Source organism: Vulpes vulpes, chromosome 10, assembly GCF_048418805.1.
Source record: "Vulpes vulpes isolate BD-2025 chromosome 10, VulVul3, whole genome shotgun sequence".
Lineage (NCBI taxonomy): Eukaryota > Metazoa > Chordata > Mammalia > Carnivora > Canidae > Vulpes > Vulpes vulpes.
The window spans coordinates 21,115,089-21,132,931 of record NC_132789.1 but is presented as its reverse complement, the minus strand read 5'-3'; the positions used below and the strand labels follow the sequence as shown (position 1 = coordinate 21,132,931).

Here is a 17,843-nt window from a genome sequence, read left to right as displayed (position 1 = left end):
GAAGCCCTGATGCAAACCACTTCAGAATGTGACTGTATTTGCAGTTGGGACTTTGAAAGGGGTGGTTCTGGTAAAGCGAATGCCTTTGCATTGGCCCAATTCAAGCTGACTGGTGTCCTTATAAGAAGGGTACATTTAGACACACGGGGAGACGAGGAGGGATGCATGCAGACAGGCCATGTGAACACAGGGAGAAGGCGCTGTCTACAAGCCAAGGAGAGATGTCCAAAGAAACCAGACCTACTGACACCTGCCTCTTGGACTTTTAGCCCCCAAAACCATAGGGCGATACATTTGTGGTTTAAGCCACCTACTTTGTGGTACTTTGTTACAGCAGCCCTAGCAAACTAACACACAGAAGGAGCTCTGATTGGCTATCCCGGAGGTGTCCCAGGGATAGGGGCACATGGGGGATAGGACAAAGTCTATGCCCATGGGAATTTAAATAGAGGTAGCACTGGCATCTTCCTGTGGGCATAAGCTGGCATTGCCTTTGTAAACAGGGAATAATAAGTACATTTATCTCCCAGGACTATTTCTAAAGTTGTGGTGTGATGCTCCATGTAAAATGCTTAGCACAGTGTCCAACGTAGCATGTGAATAATAAACACTAGCCTACACTTTAATACTTCAAGAGTGTTGAATAAGCAGGTATCCAAGCTGTAGACGTGCCTAGACAAGTGTAGTGTGTGGTACATGCGCGTATTTGCGTGTGCGTGGTGGGCTCTGAGCAGACGCTCACAGGTTCTTGAGGGCTGATACGGGTGCACGTTTGTGGGGATGCATTCATGTCGGTGTGTTACACGATAAAGTTCCTTAACTTTTTCAGTTGGTTCGTTCATTCATTCATTCATCCAAATTTCTTGCCCACACATATATACACAATGCAGACAGACAAGGAAACCATGATAGAGGTAAAGAGAAGAATTAAGGGCGAATGGAGAAAGAGCATTTATTTCAGTTCGATGTATCAGGGAAGACTTCCTGGAGGAGGTGGCACTTGAGTTGACTCAGCCAAGGGAAGATGAGTAAAGCCATTGCCTGGAGTTATGTAGGGGAGAGAAATAGCAGTATGCACTCAAAACTACAAACAGTTTGGGCTGATCCCATTCCTTGGAACCCTTCTACCCGTGCTGGCCCCCCTCCGTCCCTGTAGAAACCTCCAGAGTCCCATGATCACAGAACAGAGAGGAAACATGGATGTCAAGGAGCCATGACTTTATTTTGTACAGACCAAGCATGCTGGGATCCCCATGCCTGAGGGATATGCCTCCTGCTGGGCCCCTCTTGCCTCTCAAGCACAGCCATGCTGGCTGGCTCTGGACTGAGGGTCCCTGGGGGAGGTCTGGCTGGTCTCTCTCTCTCTCTCTCTCTCCCCAGTTATGGAGTCAGGAAGTCTTCGACGGCAGTACATCTCAGGAGGCTGTAAACAAACGCAGGTCAGAGTGGATCAATGGGTTGCAGGAGGTGTGTTTTGGGGGTGGAGGCCCTGGTGTCCCAAATCCCCAGGTGACACTCCTGCAGAGACACCACCCGTTCCCAGAGGAATGAAGGATCGTAGGCAGCAGAAGGGGAACGAGTGGAGACACACGTAGGATACAGCTCCCAAAGGGCCAAATGTCCGAGCTCGGCACAAAATGACACTTCCCTGAGGGTGGGGATGTCTGGCACTCACATCGAACTCACAGTGTTACTTTGGGGGGTGGTATTATTTGCCCTGCCCTTGAGGTGTGGACACAGGTGCTTGGCCAGGTCACATCACTTGCCTGAGATCTCATGGCCAGTTACAAGGAAGACGTGAGCTTTGAGGGAGCTTGCTTGGTTCTGAATCCCCTAATACATTTGCCTTATGGGGGCCGGGGCTGTGTTGTTCAGTTCAAGCCTCCAGCGTGGAGGATTTTTTTGGCAGGTGCTCTGTTATCACGGTGAGCACCGCTGGGAGGGAGGACTTGAGTTTAAAAAAAAAAATGGCAGAGACAAGATGTTCTGTGATGACTTCTGCTAAGAACTGTTCTCCTTATGGACGTGTGCCCTTTACTTGGCCTTTGAAACTGCTTTCTGTGTCCCCGAGAGCATAATAATGTAAATGAATATCACATCTCTTCCCGGTAATTGAGAGCAGAGAGAAGGCCATGTTAAGTCAAATTAATTTGCTCTGATACAGTCCAAGCCCATCTTCACAGAGGGGGCAATGGCTTTTTGATGGGCTGAGGGTGGCTCTCGAAGTAGCAGGTCTATGGAAGTGGAGGCCAGGTGGCTCGCTTGGGTCCAGGGGGCCTCTGGAAGGGGGGCTGGGGAGGGAGGCAAGGCCTGGAGCTGCTTCCAGTTCAGTGGCTAAGAGATCTCTGGAGGCCGCACGTTATTACTGGGCAGAGGGTTCGCCTTGTGTCTGGACCAGGAGGGAGGTGCTCACACGTCCTCCTCTGATGCCCAGCTTTCCCCTAACTGGCTTTGCCTTTCAGCCTGGAGCTGTGAACTGGAAATGCCCGGAGCCCCAAGGTTTGAAATGTGCTCTGGGAGGACTTGTCAGGGGCCAGCCCTGCGTCAGGGCAAAGAGCACAAAACTGGAGGTCAAGGTGGCTGGGTTGGCAGCAGACTCACTTTGTGGCAGGGAGGGGCCTTGATCTTGAGGTCTCCTTCATTTGTTTTACTGGGGAGGTTGGAGTTGGGGAGTTCCAACATCCCTTTAAGTGTAGATGGTTGTGATGTCGAGGGAGGCAACTTCTTTAAAGATCCAGCTCCGTCACGGAGGCTCTGCATTTACTCCTGTGCATGCTTGGAACATGTATTGGGGTCACCAGTGGGAATTCTGGAGTTTTGAATGCCAGTTCCACCTGGGTGACTTCATACAAGTGGCTTGACCTCTTTGACTCAGTTTGCCAATGTGTGAAATGGGAATAAATCATACTAACCTCCTTTTGGGGGTGACTGTGGATCTTAACTCACCTGTTTGATATGTACACCCAACAAATGTAAGCCATTATGAGCAATGGATTCCTCTTCTTACCTTCAGTCTGGAGAAGTTCCAGGGTTAGCACTGGGGTAGGAGAGAAGGCAGGGAGCAGCCCTACTTCTCCCATTGCTGCTCTGGGACCTTTGCCCTCGCTCCTTCCCCTTCTGCCAACCCTTACCTGGGGCCTCAGTTTCTCTCTGGATATTTAATGCAAGAGTTGGACTCCACTATTCCCAGAGCCCCTCCTACCCTGGCCTGAGCCTAGCTCACAAGATCTGCCGTCATTAATGTGGACAAAGCACCACCACGGCTCCTCCAGCTCCAGGTGGAATGGAGGCCTGGAGAGACAAGACAAGAGTGGGGAAACCGAAGACCCAGAACCTTCTTTAGCATTGCCCCACAGGACCCTCTGGCTTTCTGATGGGTCTGCATTTTGAAGTACTAAGGAGTCAGTGGCACCTAGTAGAGCGCTTTGGATGCAGCAACTCATTATTTCTGCAAAAACTTCTAAAGCCCGTCGTCTCTGAAATCACTCACAGCGTGGAAGGCAGTGGCAGCGACAGGTTTTCTCCAGGCTGGCAGGCCTGGGCGGGCTATTTGGTGTTCACTCCCCCCAGAACAGCCCCCGCCCGTTGCTTTTTACCTGTACTGGCTCCTACTTCTGGAGGTATTTCTTCATTATGCTCTCCACATCCTCGTCTTTTGTCCCCACCCCCGGCTCTCTGTGCTCGGGGGACGTTTGCTCGCCACCATCACCCTCTAGCCGTGGCATCCTTGGTCGGCTCTTGATACTATCGGCGCTTTTGAAAGACACGATGGAGCTGGAGGAGGACGACGAATCAGAGAGGTGAGCAGGGTCCTCCTTGGACTCCGGACTCTTTTTCAAAATGGTCTTGATCCCTGAGAGAACGTTCCGGTCGGCCTCCTCTGTCTCAAAGTGGATGAGTGAACGCCGTGGACTGTCTGGACCCCCTTTGGCAGCTCTGGTCAAGGACACAGGAGTCTCAGGCCTCCGGATGGCCGGGAGGAAGTCATCGAAATCCACTTTGGTCTTGCGTTCGTAGTTGAGGCTTGGGACCTTCCAGGTGAACGGATCGCTGTCGAGGGATTCCCCCATTAGGTGGGCAAACTGGCGGTTCTGGAAGACGAGTGGCTCCTTCCCCAGGTCTGGACAGCCGGCATCTTCGAGTGAGGACTCCAGGCAGCGCCTCCGAGGGCGCAGTGTGGGTGACAAGAGCGTGCCCCTGGCTGTGCTTGGGGAGCTCAGTTTTCTCCCCACGTTCTGCCCCGATTCGAACAGGGACTCACAGGAGCTGAACCGGGTCTTCAGCTTCTCAGGCAGCAGGGGGGTGCCCTCCGTGCCCTGGGAAGAGATGCATTTCAGGCTGGTGGACCGCAGGAGCCCGGCTGACGACGTCCCGCAGGCGCCCTGGGGCTCCGGGGCTGCTGCCTTGGCCCCAGGCCCCAGCGAGAGGTCTCCGGCGTCGCTGCCCGCCCTGGCCCTCCGTAGCGTGGAGGCCCCAGTGGTCTGGTAAATGGGTAGAGTGGGCCAGTCCTCCAGGCCCAGTGGGGACCCCTGGCCCCTCTGAGCTCTCTTCCTCCGGAGACCCTCCACAAACTCCGACAGGGCTGCCGAGGGACTGGGCAGCTTTTCCCGAGACACTGGGGACGTGTCTGCGCTCCGAGAAGCCGGGGAAGAAGACCGCGCTCCCAATCTCTCCGTGGACTTTCTCTGCCCACCACGCTCGTCGCCGTCCCCCAGATGGTAGTACTTTTGCCGTCGGAGGCAGAGGGGAGAAACAGACTTGTCCCCCGAGGTCTGGCTCTGCACCGTCCGGGCTCTGCTCAGGGCGGACGCCGCCTGGGACCTCTCTGCATCCCCGGCTTCCTCGTTCATCCTGCGCCAGGAAGACACATGCATGCGGTCAGTGGAAACCATGCAACGCATCATACAATCTGTGCAACTGGTGTGAGAGCCGCTCAGCATAGGCGCTAATACTATTTTTCTTTGGACACACCACCCCTACCACACTCTCAAATGAACAGAATCATTTAATGCACAAATTCAAGCCATGTAAGTGATTTCTTGTTGCTTTCCGAAATGCAATTTCTGCCAAAATTAAACCCAGCTAAGCACATGTGAGTGGATTAAAACTGCAGTTAGGACAGGTGACTTGGATTTATGAGCCATCATATCTGACACGATAGGACCTGCCATCCCAGAACCTGCTGCAAAATAAGTGGTTTACTTCTTGAAGACTCGAGGGGGATTCGTGGGGGGCTATTTATTTATTTAGGGCCAAGCCCAGAGGAAGGCCCTACACCACGCAGGGCTTCTGAGAGTCAGTGACCCAAATACGTCTCAGTGGAGGTGCTCCACAACACCCTTGATTATCTTATGAGGTGGAGGTAAAAACACAGTCCCCCCAAAAGGGAAAGATTTTCATAAAATAGACACGAAACCAAGTCTATACACAAGAGGACAGACGGTTTCTATTCCGGGACTATACCAGGCTTGGCTCTGATGCAGAGGCATTTTGTAGCAGCTGAGCCAAGAACACTCCCCCTCTGAAAAGTAGGAGCCTTGCAGCGAGGTGAAATTATAGACTATAAAATAAAGGGCATCTTTACAGGAGAGAGACCGGAGTCCATCAACCATTCCTTTAATAAATAAAACCCATTTGTCCTCCCCCTAAGAGAAATGACCCCCTTCTCATCCATGGCAAAGTTTTATAATTTATGAGAAAGCAAAAGGGGGATGAATGTCAGAGCTTTGGCATGGCGGACAAAGTCAGGGGCTGGGGCCTGATTATAGCCAAGGGCCATGTTCAGGCAGGTTTCTCATCATTATCCTGCTTCTCTACACTCTTGCTCCAACTGTAACAATGGGATTCAGCCCCCTTTACATAAGGGGTGGTTGGGATTCTGGCACAAGACTCTGGGGAGGGCTTCTTGCTCGCTGTGGTATGATATCACCATTTCCACCTCGACCACACGGGACAGTTTAGAAGGAAAAGAGAGGACCACAATGACCCAAAGTGCTTTTTAATCTGTTCAGGGAGCCAAGCCGATGGTCCCTAGAGGGGATACCCAGATCGATAGGAAGGTACAGACGGGGTAAGGGGATCAGGGTCCTTTCTAGGGACATGGGTAGGGACCTAGATAGACCCTGCCTTCCTGAGCTCCCAAAGCCAAAGCTTCAACCTTCCCATATGGCTCTCTCTTCTGGGGTTAGCAGGAGCCTCCCTGGACCTTGGCTTGTGGGAGGTCACCATGGCAATGATGCTCTGTTACAGAGTTCCATGAGCGACGGGCACAGGGCTGGCTGTGTTCAGCTGCTTCTCCTTCTTCCCTTGGTCAGCTAGGTGGAAGGTCAAAGTTATGGTCATGATGGGGGTGACCACAGGGTCAAGGTGGTGGTCTAGGTGAGCTACCTCTATCACCCACTCTCTTCCCCATCCTCCAGACTTCTCTGGCAGAGGCATGCTCCCCACTCGTTTCCCAGCCTCCTGTCTTGAACAAGCCCATCCAGCTTCCAGTCTGCAAGAGATGCATGCAGGCATGGTGCTGACATGTGAAGTCACAGGAATGAAAGAAAAGCGCTGGGGCACGATGGCTGGCACCTAGCTCCTCAAAGAATGGGGGCAAGATGAATAACTAAGAACCAATAACTAACAGCTGTGCATCATGGATCACAAACAGCTCATGGTGATCCTAAAGACTCCTAGGAATCTCTGAATCTCGAGCCTAATCCACAGCTGGACTCCGTGAAAGCCTCAGTTCAAGCTCCAGGAGGGATGAGCAGAGGAGTGAGTGAGCAGGTGACCTGGCTGCTCATTGTTCCTGAGAAAGCTTGGTCCCCATGTGCTAAGACAGCAGCCACACCATTTGCCAAGAGCATCTGCCTCCTTTCCCGTTTCTTGGCTGTCACCTTCCAGCTCTGTCACCACTGGACGTGGGCTGGAGTGCCCCCTTTATGAGGACCCGAAGGTTTGTGGTCAATATCATTGCCTTGGAATCCCTCCCCGAGCACATGGCGAGACAGCCTTCCCGCTCTTTGCTTTATCTTTACTTTTTATTTTTATTTATTGATTTTTAAAAATAAACAGCTCGGAGCTGCCAGGGGCAAGGGCTACCACCAGAGCCAACAAAAGTCATTTCTGTCCTGCCTTGGCCCCGAAGGGAGGTGGGCATTGATGAATGTGTCTCAGGTGCTCAGGCCCATCCATCACCTGTCATGTGGGGATGGCGGGATTTAGGCTCCTGTCCCTGAGTCTCCTGGGGTGCTGATACCCCACTCACCCCAGCTCCCACCTTGAGTGCTGTCTGTGGGTGCCAGGACAGGGCATGGGGAGAGGGATGAAAGAGGAGTTAAGAGGAGGAAGGGGGGAGGAGGAGGGAGGGGAGGAGGAGAAGGAGGAAAGGGGAGGAAGGAGGTGGAAAGGAGGAAAGGGGGAGGAGGAAGAAGGGGAGGAGGAGAAGAAGGGGAAGAGGGGAAGATGGGGAGAAGGAGGAGGAAGGGAAGAAGAGGAGAAAGGGGAGGGAGGGGAGTAGGAAGAAGGGGAGGAGGAGGAAGAGGTGTAAAGAAGGAAGAAGGAGGAGGTTTAAGAAGGAGGAGGAGGAAGGAAGGAAGAAGAAGTAGAAAAAAGCAAAAAGAGAGGAGTTGGGGAGCCCCCACCCACCAGCCATTCTGTCAGGACTGTGCAGGCTCTCGTCCCCGCTCCCCCTGACTTGGCACCGAGCCCAGCTCACAGCAGCTGCTCAGTAAATGTTGAACTGAATCAAGTCTACCTTGGAAATAGGTCTACAAGGAAAAGGACCTAGAAGGACAGGAGAAGGGGAGGAAGGGCAGAAGGAAGTGGGAAGCAGGCAAACAGGCAAGTGAGCAGCTGTGGTGAGAAGGGATGGGGGCTGGAGTGCAGGGGGAGGAGGGGAAGGAGGAGGGTGTCTGATGGCAAAGGTGGGGACAAGGGGTCGTGGGGAAGAGGTGCAGGCTGCAGGGGAGGATCTGCCCTCCTCATCTTTGACCCAAGGAGGGATGGGTTGGGGGGCACAGCAGGCCACCAGCAGCCCAGGAGCAGGGGCCTGGAGGCCCCAGGGTGGGAGAGCTGGTGTCCAGGACCCCCGGCACAGGATCACTGGGACGGACCCATGGGGACGCCCAGATCCCCCAGACCTGACAGACCTGACTGCCTTCCCCAAGACCCGCCAGAAGCAGCACCTTCCTTAAGGGGTGCAAGCCAAAGTGTCCCAGCCTGGTGGTCACTGAGCTGCACCGAGGAGCCCAAGGGCCCAGTGTTCTGGGGGTGGGGTGGGCTGGGTCCCGCTTTCCTGGGGTTGTCTGGTGCAGTCAGAGCCTCAGCTGGTGGGTGGAAACAGGACCTCGAGCCAAGCTCGTAGACCCCTGGGGAGCTGGACAGGGAAGGGGGAGGGGATAGAAGGAGAGGGCAGTAGGAGACACAGGGAAGGGGAGGGCAGGGCAGCAGCAGAGAAAGAAAGGAGTGGTGGCTGAGGACTGCCTCCTGGATCTGCCATTCGGAAGTCCACCCACGTCTCTGCGATGCCGGTGTCTATTTCCCGTCTGCATTTCCACTCAAAGTACGGAAGTTCCTTGCATCCAACTCCATTCTGTGCGCACACCGCAGGATTTAATGTGAATGCAGACACCCTCTTGTAGGCTTCAGGGGAGGGTCCCAGTTCTGCCCTTTGAGGCGGGAAGGTCCTCTCCATTTCTGAGGCGGCTTTGGATATTTCAAACCAGCCTGCTGTTTTCATCCACGGACCTGGGAAGACTCATTTTTTCCCCAGTTGTCCTTACTGGACAGCTTGGTTCAGATAGAACTCTCCTCCATCAGCATCGCATGATAGATGGATGACAGATAATCAAGATGTTGCTGTGCCTGCCTCCCAGAACCTTGGCCAGGGCGAGCGATAATGGATAGAAGTTTTTCTGAGTTACTGGGAGACAGGTATGGACAAATGTTAGGCAGGGACATGCTGTTTCTCTAAGAAGAGATTCCAGAAGCATCTTGGGAACTTCTGCTGTCTGGCCTTTAGTCTATCAGAAGAGCAATAGCTCTCTAGAATACTTGCTGAAAGGAGCCAGCAGGCATCCCTGAGAATCTAGCCACAACACCAGGCTGGTCCCATAACTGAGTGGAGGGGGTAGTCAGTTGTCATTGAAATAGGCACCTCTAGGCTGGGCACCTACTGTGTGCCAGGCACTGTGCTGAATGCCATGCCTACAAGAGAGACCAATCCGATGGGCCTCCTGCTCTCCTGGAGCTGCCAGCCAAGTTCATTTATAATCTTTATAGCAACTCCAGAGATAGGATTTATGACCTTCTAGCACAGCAAGGGGGGTGGTGACCTCCCCAAGCACACATGAGTGGAAGTGACAGAGGTGGGGTTCCAATCCCAGGAGAGATGACCCCACGGCCAGTAGCACTGTCTTCTGTAAACTTCCTTTGAGCCCTGCATGTGATACAGAATTAACAGTTTTTTCTATGTCACCTTGTCCAGATAACATTTGTCACTTGAAGCTTGGTTTGCTTCTGCCACTCACCAATCACATGGCCTTGGGACAGTCACCTATCTCTTAGCCTCAGTGTCCTCAGCTATGAAATGTGGGAAATCAGGTCAATGTTGCAATGTCGTGGAATTAAGGTCTCCAAGGGGCAGGGGTTTTGTCTGTCATATTCACTGCCCCATCCTCCAGTGCCAAGAACGGCATCCTAGCACACTGTAGCTGCTCCACAAACATGTGCTCAATTAATGAATGAAATGCCAGTGCTCTGGCACCTAATAGATACTTAATTACTGTGTGTTGGATGAGTGAGTTAAGCTCTAGTGCCTACCACCTAGTAGGTGCCCAATTGATGTTTATTAAGTGAATTGATGAAGAAAAGAATATACATGAAAATGCTGTGTTAGTGGCTTAACCTTCTGAAGGTTTATTAGGGAGATGAGGATATGAACATCCAGATGTACTGGGATTTGCATTTTCTAACCTCCTAGGCTAGGAAAATGGGCTTCAGAGGCAGACAGGTCCAGATTAAAATCATGGCTCTGTTCTGGCCCAGCCAGGTCTCGTGTAGAGCTGGAACTTGCTCAGCTGGAAGAGTGGGAATGATAATGCCCTATCTCACAGGGATCTGTGAGGCATCAGAGAGGACATATATGATCGGTATAGCCAGTTCCTGTGAGTGTTTTCCGGGTCTACCTCCACTTGCCCCCAGCACTCCATGCAAGGTGAAGAGTGGTGCACTTCAACATGCATGTGTTACTTATTCGGTTCAAAATGCTGCTCTTAGTAAATGTATGTTTACAAATCTTAATGCTTGTTTGATTGTTTTTCTTTAATGGCCCTGCCCATCAGGGCTAGAGAAGGCCCCAGACTGAGGGCAGAGGTTCAAGAACAAGCAGTTGCTATATATGACCCTGATCTGAGCAGTACAGAAGAAGGACAAGCATATCAAAGTGGTCTGTTGGGTGGCAGAATGAACCAGCTGCGGAGACATGTGTCTCAGCAGGGTCCACACTCCTGTTCCTGCCAGGCTATCCTGTGAATGCGGCTCCAGCATTTTACCACATGAGTAGACACTCCATGAATATCAGGTGAAGAATGAAAAAGGACCTCTATATGCATGTGATTTGTATGCACGATCTCATCAGAATCAGAATCCTTGCCCCATCTTTCAGATGAGGAAATTGAGTCTCACTGGTAGAAGCCATTTACTCAAGGTCACACTACTAAGTGGCAAAGCCTGGATTTGAACCCTGGTGAGCCAGATCTGAACCTCTTGCCTTTTCCTTCCATGACATCCTACACCCTCCAGGTAGAAAGCTGAGTGGAAACCTCAACTAGTTGAACTCATATCTACATGTTTATATTTTTCAATGTCCACTGAGACATAATGAACCAGAAAAAGTGAGGTCCAAGTCAAGGAGAGATATGGGATTCACCAGATTTGACATCATTACACAGCAAAAATAATTCCCAGGTCTGAGTCTGGGCAGAGCCTGAGCCAACTGTAGCTATAGGAAACTGGATGCAGACTTAATGACACCATGAATCATCCCCCGAGATGTGCTGTCACCCCCATTCTTCATCCGCACCCTGAAATTCAAGAGGAAATTAAAAATGTATAGATGTTCTAATACTAGCGAGGCCTGGGATGGGAAACCAGATGTGCTTTTACAATGACCTGAAGGTTTTGTGACCAAGGCCAACACAACAGTGGGTAATCTGTAATAAACATTGATATGGTGCCGGCAACCGTGCGAGATGTGGTAGGAACGTGAGACATTTATTAAGTCCCTATAGGGTGCAGCTGAATTCTGCATAATCGCTACTGTAGCCTGTGCCTTTAGGTTTTGCAGAAACTCCTTGATTTTATCTTCACAATAGTCTTCTATTATAATCCACTATCGTAATCTTCGCATTTCACAAATGAGGCTCAGAAGGATACGCAACTTGCCATGTAATACGTGGGAGAACATGGATTTAAGCCAAGGAGTCCAATTCCAGGATCCATGTCTCTTGGCTGCTCGCTCTCCTACCCTTTACTGGCCTATTTTACAGATGAGGAAACCGAGACTGGGAGAGGCATGTAGGCTTGCTGAGGAAGTAGCAGAGCCAAGAGTTTCCTCTCAGTCTGACTGTATACAATGCTAGGCTGAGCTCACGGCAGCAGAGGACACCTTTCCTTCCTGGAGAGCACATGGTAGAAGTGGCAACTGGATAAACCCGCAAAGAAAGGTCAGTAGGACAAAAGTTCTGGGTAAATTGAGCCTCAGGGTAATTGCAGCAGGAGGTTGGCAAGGGAGAGAGGTGCCAGGGCCTGTGTACTTGGCCTTCTGGGGGACATTGGGGTTGAGTGAGGCTTCGGAAGGGGGGGTAGGGTTTGGGCAGGGATATCAAGGAAGACATGCTAAGCACCAGAAAGGGATCACCATCCCTCCCCCCCCAACCCTGCCAAGTTATGAGCTTATTTAATCTGCAAAACCCTTGGCAAGCAAGAGCTGATCATCTAAATCTCACAGACAAGGAAACCAAGGATGAGAAAGGCTATCCAGTTGGAAGACTCAAAACAAGGAGAAAGCCATGGAGTAGGATAACCAAAGAAGCATGCTCAACTGCAATGAGCCTGGTTACTCCTGGAGGGAAGGTACAAAGACTTGAGACAGGAAACAGACTCTAAATATCCTATCTTCTTGATATCTTGATCCTATATCCTATATTCTTCATGATGGTTTCTATGAGACAAGATAACTCCCCAAGTCTTCCTTGCTGTTGACTCTGATCTTAAGTGGCTGCTGAGTCCTTGACACTGGGGCAAAAGCAATCCAGTGACCCGCCCTCAGTAGATGCCTGTCTGCCTACCTTTTGTGCACCAGGAGACTTTGCTTTGGCCTCACCCCTACATTCTACTTGGTCCCAGGTACTAGGACCAGCTATTTTTGAATGCAGTTGCCCATCAGAACCATCCCTGATACTCTATTAAAACACACCCATGCACGCGTGCGCTCACACACACACACACCCACACCCATTTCAGTGTGATGAAGAGGAGATGAGGGGCTATTCTAGTTTCAAGAGAATAAAGGCTAACCAAAGATGGGAATAAAAGAGGGAAAACTGTGTGTGGGAAGAGAGGAGGTATATGGGTACCCCTTAATTTTTCTGTAATCCTTCTTAAAACTCCCCCCCAAAGAAATTCTAATATTTTTTTTTAAGAAGAGAGATTAAAGAAACAGAACAACCAAATGCAATGAATATCTTTGTTAGGATACAGCGATATAGACAGTTTTAGGATATTGGGGGTAATATAGATGTTGGGATCTTGGATGATCTTATTGGTTTGTTTCATTTTCTTAGATGGGAGAGTGCTGTAGTAGTTAGGAAATGTCCTTCTTAGGAGAAAGTTGGGAAAGTATTTGAAGGAGAACTGCCATGATGTTTTCAACTTACTTTCACATTGTTTAGTATTTAAAAAATGTGTTTAGATATGGATATGGATAGAAGATCCATAGATATGGATATGGATAGAAGATATGGATAGAAGTATAAAAGGAACTAAATGAAATGAAGAAATGAAGTGTATACACAAAACATTGGTCATTGTCAAATTAAGGTGGAAGCTAATAGAATGGATGGTGCCCAGATATTTCTGGAGTAGGAATATATAAGAAGAAAGAAGGTAGGAAGGACACAAAGAGAGGGTGAGTGACACTTACAGGTGATTTGGAAGAACCACTATTCTATGTTACAATAAAACCCACACACACAAAAAAGCAAAACAAACATCTTTCCTCATCCTTCAATGTTCAGACCAACTGTAGCCTTCTCCAGAAAGCCTTCCCTCATCTCCCAGGCTGGGTGAGGTGTCTCCTTTGGCTTCCACAGCCCCTGTGCTTCCCCATCGTTGTGGATCGCAATTGCTTGTTGACTTATTTATAACCCCTAACAAGATTATTATGAACTAGAATGGATTATTCTGCTACAAATCCCTGGTATCTAGAAAAGCATCTCAAGGAAAGTTCACTGATGGGAAAGAATGAAGGAATGGAGGTGTAGAGGGAGGGGGAGCATGTGGAAATGTAGAAAGAATGAACAAAAGGGCTCCATCTGACTCCTCTAGCTGGTTAATTCAGACCTCAGCAGCCCTACTTCTCAGCCAGCCAATCCCACTTCTCTGAGCTTAAAAACAATAGATTCTAAGCCAACTTCCAACACACAATCTGGAGTGAATGCTTCATGTCTAAGCCCAAGCCAAAAGCTTTGTTTCATTGCTATAGAATTTCATCAACTTCTAGAATATCAGAATGGAAAGGGAGCTGAAACCCCAGCTAGCTTGAACTCCTCATTCTTTTTTCTCTTAAATATTTTATTTATTTATTCATGAGACACACACACACACACACACACACACACACACAGAGAGAGAGAGAGAGAGAGAGAGAGGCAGAGACACAGGCAGAGGGAGAAGCAGGCTCCATGCAGGGAGCCTGACGTGGGACTCGATCCTGAGTCTCCAGGATCAGGCCCTGGGCTGAAGGCAGTGCTAAACTGCTGAGCCACCTGGGCTTCCCTGAACTCATTCTATACCTGGAAGGGAAGAGAATATCTCAGGTCATACTCTGATGACACAGTGAAAGTATTGGTTCTATTCCTCCTCCTCCTCCTCCTCCTCCTCCTCCTCCTCCTCCTCCTCCTCCTCTTCCCCCTCCCCCTCCTCCTCCTCTTGCCTCTCCCCCTCCTCCTCCCCCTCCTCCTTCTCTTCCCCCTCCTCCTCCCCCTCCTCCTTCTCCTCCTCCTCTTCTTCTTCTTCTTCTTCTTCTTCTTCTCCTTCTTCTTCTTCTTCTTCTTCTGAGAGGGAAGGGGGAGGGGCAGAGGGAGAGAGAGAGAATCCCAAGGAGACTCCCCACTGAGCACAGAGCCTGATGTGGGGCTCAATCTCAGAGCCCTGAGATCACAACCTGAGTCGAAATCAAGAGTCAGATTCTTAACTGACTGAACCACCCAGGCACTCCTATACTTCTTTACCTTCTGATACAATTTCCACAATGTTTTGAAATAACAAACTGGATATGTCAAGGGATTAAAATCTCTAGCTGGATTGGAGATTCAACTTGGGTTCAACATATTTAACAAATTTTCAATACATTCTTTCACTTTTCACTGACATTGCCTCAGTGGAATGTGGTGCAATGGAAATAGCCATTAAAAAAACCCAGACTTAATCAAAAAAGGACCCAGTTCCTCATGAAAATGTAGTTTCAAGTGGATGGAAATTATCCAGCCATCCAGCCAGCCACCCCTCCTTACATCCATCCAGAGTCGTTTACTGAATCCATGACCCCAGATGCCATCAATACAAAGATCAATAGCCCTAGCAGTACAGAAGCTTACAGTCTAACAGGGAAAGTAGATTCACCAAGTTTATGACTGGAAGGAAATTTGAATGAAATCTTCATATCCTCTTAGGCATGGAAATCAAAGAAGAAATGTTTACTTAGCAAAGAGAGTAAAAAGTCTAGCTCAGCATTCAGTTTCTGGCTGTGATAGATGAGCTTTTCTGGATATGATAAAACTTGATTTTCCAGAGGGAATCTCCACTTAGAAAAACTAGAAAAGCTAAGTTTAAATTTACAGGCATTGGAGAGCACCAAAGCAGCCAGGACTTGAAGGGTCAAATTTTGGAAAGAGAGAAGTATGTTGAAGTGACCCCAGCATTTTACCTCTGGAGTTCTGTTTCTTTCGTTCTTCTTTCTTCTTTCTCTCTTATGAAAGACACACAGAGAGAGAGGGGCAGAGACATAAGCAGAGGGAGAAGCAGGCTCAGGAGCCTAATGCAGGACTCGATCCCAGGACCCCGGGATCATGACCTGAGCCAAAGGCAGATGCTCAACCACTGAGCCACCCAGGTGTCCCTGGAGTCATTTTCTGATCTTGAGGAACAACTAATCCAAGTTTATGACTGGAAGGAAATTTGAATGAAATCTTCATATCCTCTCAGGCATGGAAAGCAAAGAAGAAATGTTTACTTAGCAAAGGGAGTAAAAAGTCTGCACATGCAGATATGAAGACTTACATATAAAGCTACATTAGCTAAGGCAATGGTAAATCAGCTCAAAGATGGACAAGTAGAAAAATGGAATAGAACAGCGTCTAGAATATATATAAAATCACTTGATTTAATAGAAGATGATATGGTTGTAAAATGTGAAAAATATGATTCCTTTAAAAATACACAACAGGGCTAGTTGGATATTCATATGGCAATGAATCTCAACCTCTACCTCATACCATAAATATTAATTCCTGATGAATTGTATATCCGGATATAAAAGTTAAATCAATACAGTGTTTGTAAGAAAACATAGGGGGACATGTTCATAATTTGGAAGTAGGCAAATAAATTTTCAATGTGATAGGAAAAGAACCAACCATAAAAGAAAATATTCTATGCTTAGTTACATTAAAATTAAGAACTTTTTTTGTCAAAATAAACCAGAAGATGGTGAAAAAGGCATTGCACCAAATGAAGAGGATCCACATACTCAAGAAAGGACTTATATCTAGAATATATTAAGGACTCCTACAAATTAAGAAAAAAGAGACAGCCCAAAAGAAAAAAAAATCATGGGCAAAAGACTTGATTAGACATTTCACCAAACAGGGTATTCCAATAAGCATATAAACATATGAAAAGGTTTCTTTACAAGGAATATGCAAGTTAAAACCAAAAAGGTGACTCTATCAATATCTACCAGAATAGCTAACTTTAAAGAAAAATGACAAAATCGAGTGTTAGCAAAAAATGCAGATTGACTGGAACCCCTATCCACAGCTGGTCGGAATATAAATTGGTACCACTGTCTTGACAATATTTACTAAAGTTGAAAATATACCTATGGCCCAGCAATTTTACTCCTGGGCATAAACCCAGCAGAAATCTAAATACATGCAAGAAAAGATGTGAACAAGATGGCCCATAGTAGTGCCATCCATAATAGTGTTAAACTAGAAACAACTGAGGGGCACCTAAGTTAAGAGTCCAACTTATTTTTTGACTTAGGTCATGATCTCATGGGTCGTGATATGGAGCCCTGTGTTAGGCTTTGCGTTCACTGAGCAGTCCACTTGGAGATTCTCTCCCTCTGCCCCTGCCCCTACTTCCTTGCTCTCTCTCTCTCTCTCTCTCTCTCTGTCTCTCAAATAAATAAATAAATCTTTAAAAAAAAAACTGCTAGCAACAATCTAACTGCCTATTACTAACTGAATGAGTCATTATTATATATTCCTAAAAAGGAACATTATAGACCAGGTTTTCTCAATGGCAGCATAATTGACATCTTGGACCAGATAATTCTTTGCAGCCAGTCCTATGCATTGCAGGATGATTAGCAGCATCCTGGTCTTCTACAGTAGAATCTGTCTCTGTTATGATGACCAAAGATATCTCCAGACATTACCAACTATCTGCTGGCAGAGAGGGGGCATGCAAAATTGTCCTCATTTGAGAACCACGGTAATAGACTATAGAGCAAAGAAGTTAAGGGAATTAGCCCTACATGTAACAATGTGAGTTACTCATAATATTAAAAGGGGAGCCTGGGTGATGCAGTCAGTTAACATCTGATTCTTGTTTAGCTCAGGTCATGATCTCAGCCCTGTGTCCAGCTCTAATTTTAGTTTGGAGTCTGCTTGAGAATCTCTCTCTCTCTCCCTCTGCTCCTCCTACTCGTGTCCTCTTTCTAAAATAATATATATATATTTTTTAAAAACCACCTAACATTAAAAGAAAGAAGCCAGATGCCAAAGAGTACCACCAGATACTTCCTCTTACACAGAATTTTTAAAAATCAGTCATATCTAATTCATAGTGTTAGAAGTCAGGATGGTGGTTACCTTTGAGGGAGGATGAGGTCATGTATTGAACAGGTGCAAGAAGGTTTTAGGGGCACCTGCAATGATCTGGTTTTGATTTGGGTAGTAATTACATAGGTAGGGACCCATTTTTTAAAATTTCATAAAGATGTATTTTCCAGAATGTGTATTACTTTTTTTAAAAAAGATTTTATTTATTTGTTTGTTTGTTTGTTTGTTTATTTATTTATTTATTTATTTATTTATTTATTTATTTATGAGAGACACCGAGAGAGAGGCAGAGACATAGGCAGAGGGAGAAGCAGGCTCCCTGCAGAGAGCCTGGTGAGAGACTCCATTCCAGGACCCTGGAATCACAACCTGAGCCAAAGGCAGATGCTCAACCACTGAGCCATCCAGGTGCCCCCAGGATGTATATTTCAATAATAGTTCTACTTCACTAAAATAGAGCTCAGTCAGAGAACCACAAGTTCTAAAAAATGTTCTGGACCATCA

At 48.1% G+C, this 17,843-nt stretch overlaps 1 protein-coding gene across 1 annotated transcript in view; it reads right to left on the bottom strand.

The window, feature by feature from the left end:
• Positions 1–1,201: 1,201 nt before the first annotated feature.
• The window catches only part of MYO18B (myosin XVIIIB), a 208,846-nt gene continuing 192,204 nt past the window's right edge, over positions 1,202–17,843 (bottom strand). The window contains exons 40-41 of the mRNA XM_072722461.1: positions 3,597–4,976; positions 1,202–1,423 (exon numbers count right to left, since the gene is read on the bottom strand). Of these exons, the coding sequence (XP_072578562.1) occupies positions 3,609–4,976 (1,368 nt within the window). The 3' untranslated portion in view covers positions 1,202–1,423; positions 3,597–3,608. The remainder of the gene's footprint in view (positions 1,424–3,596; positions 4,977–17,843) is intronic.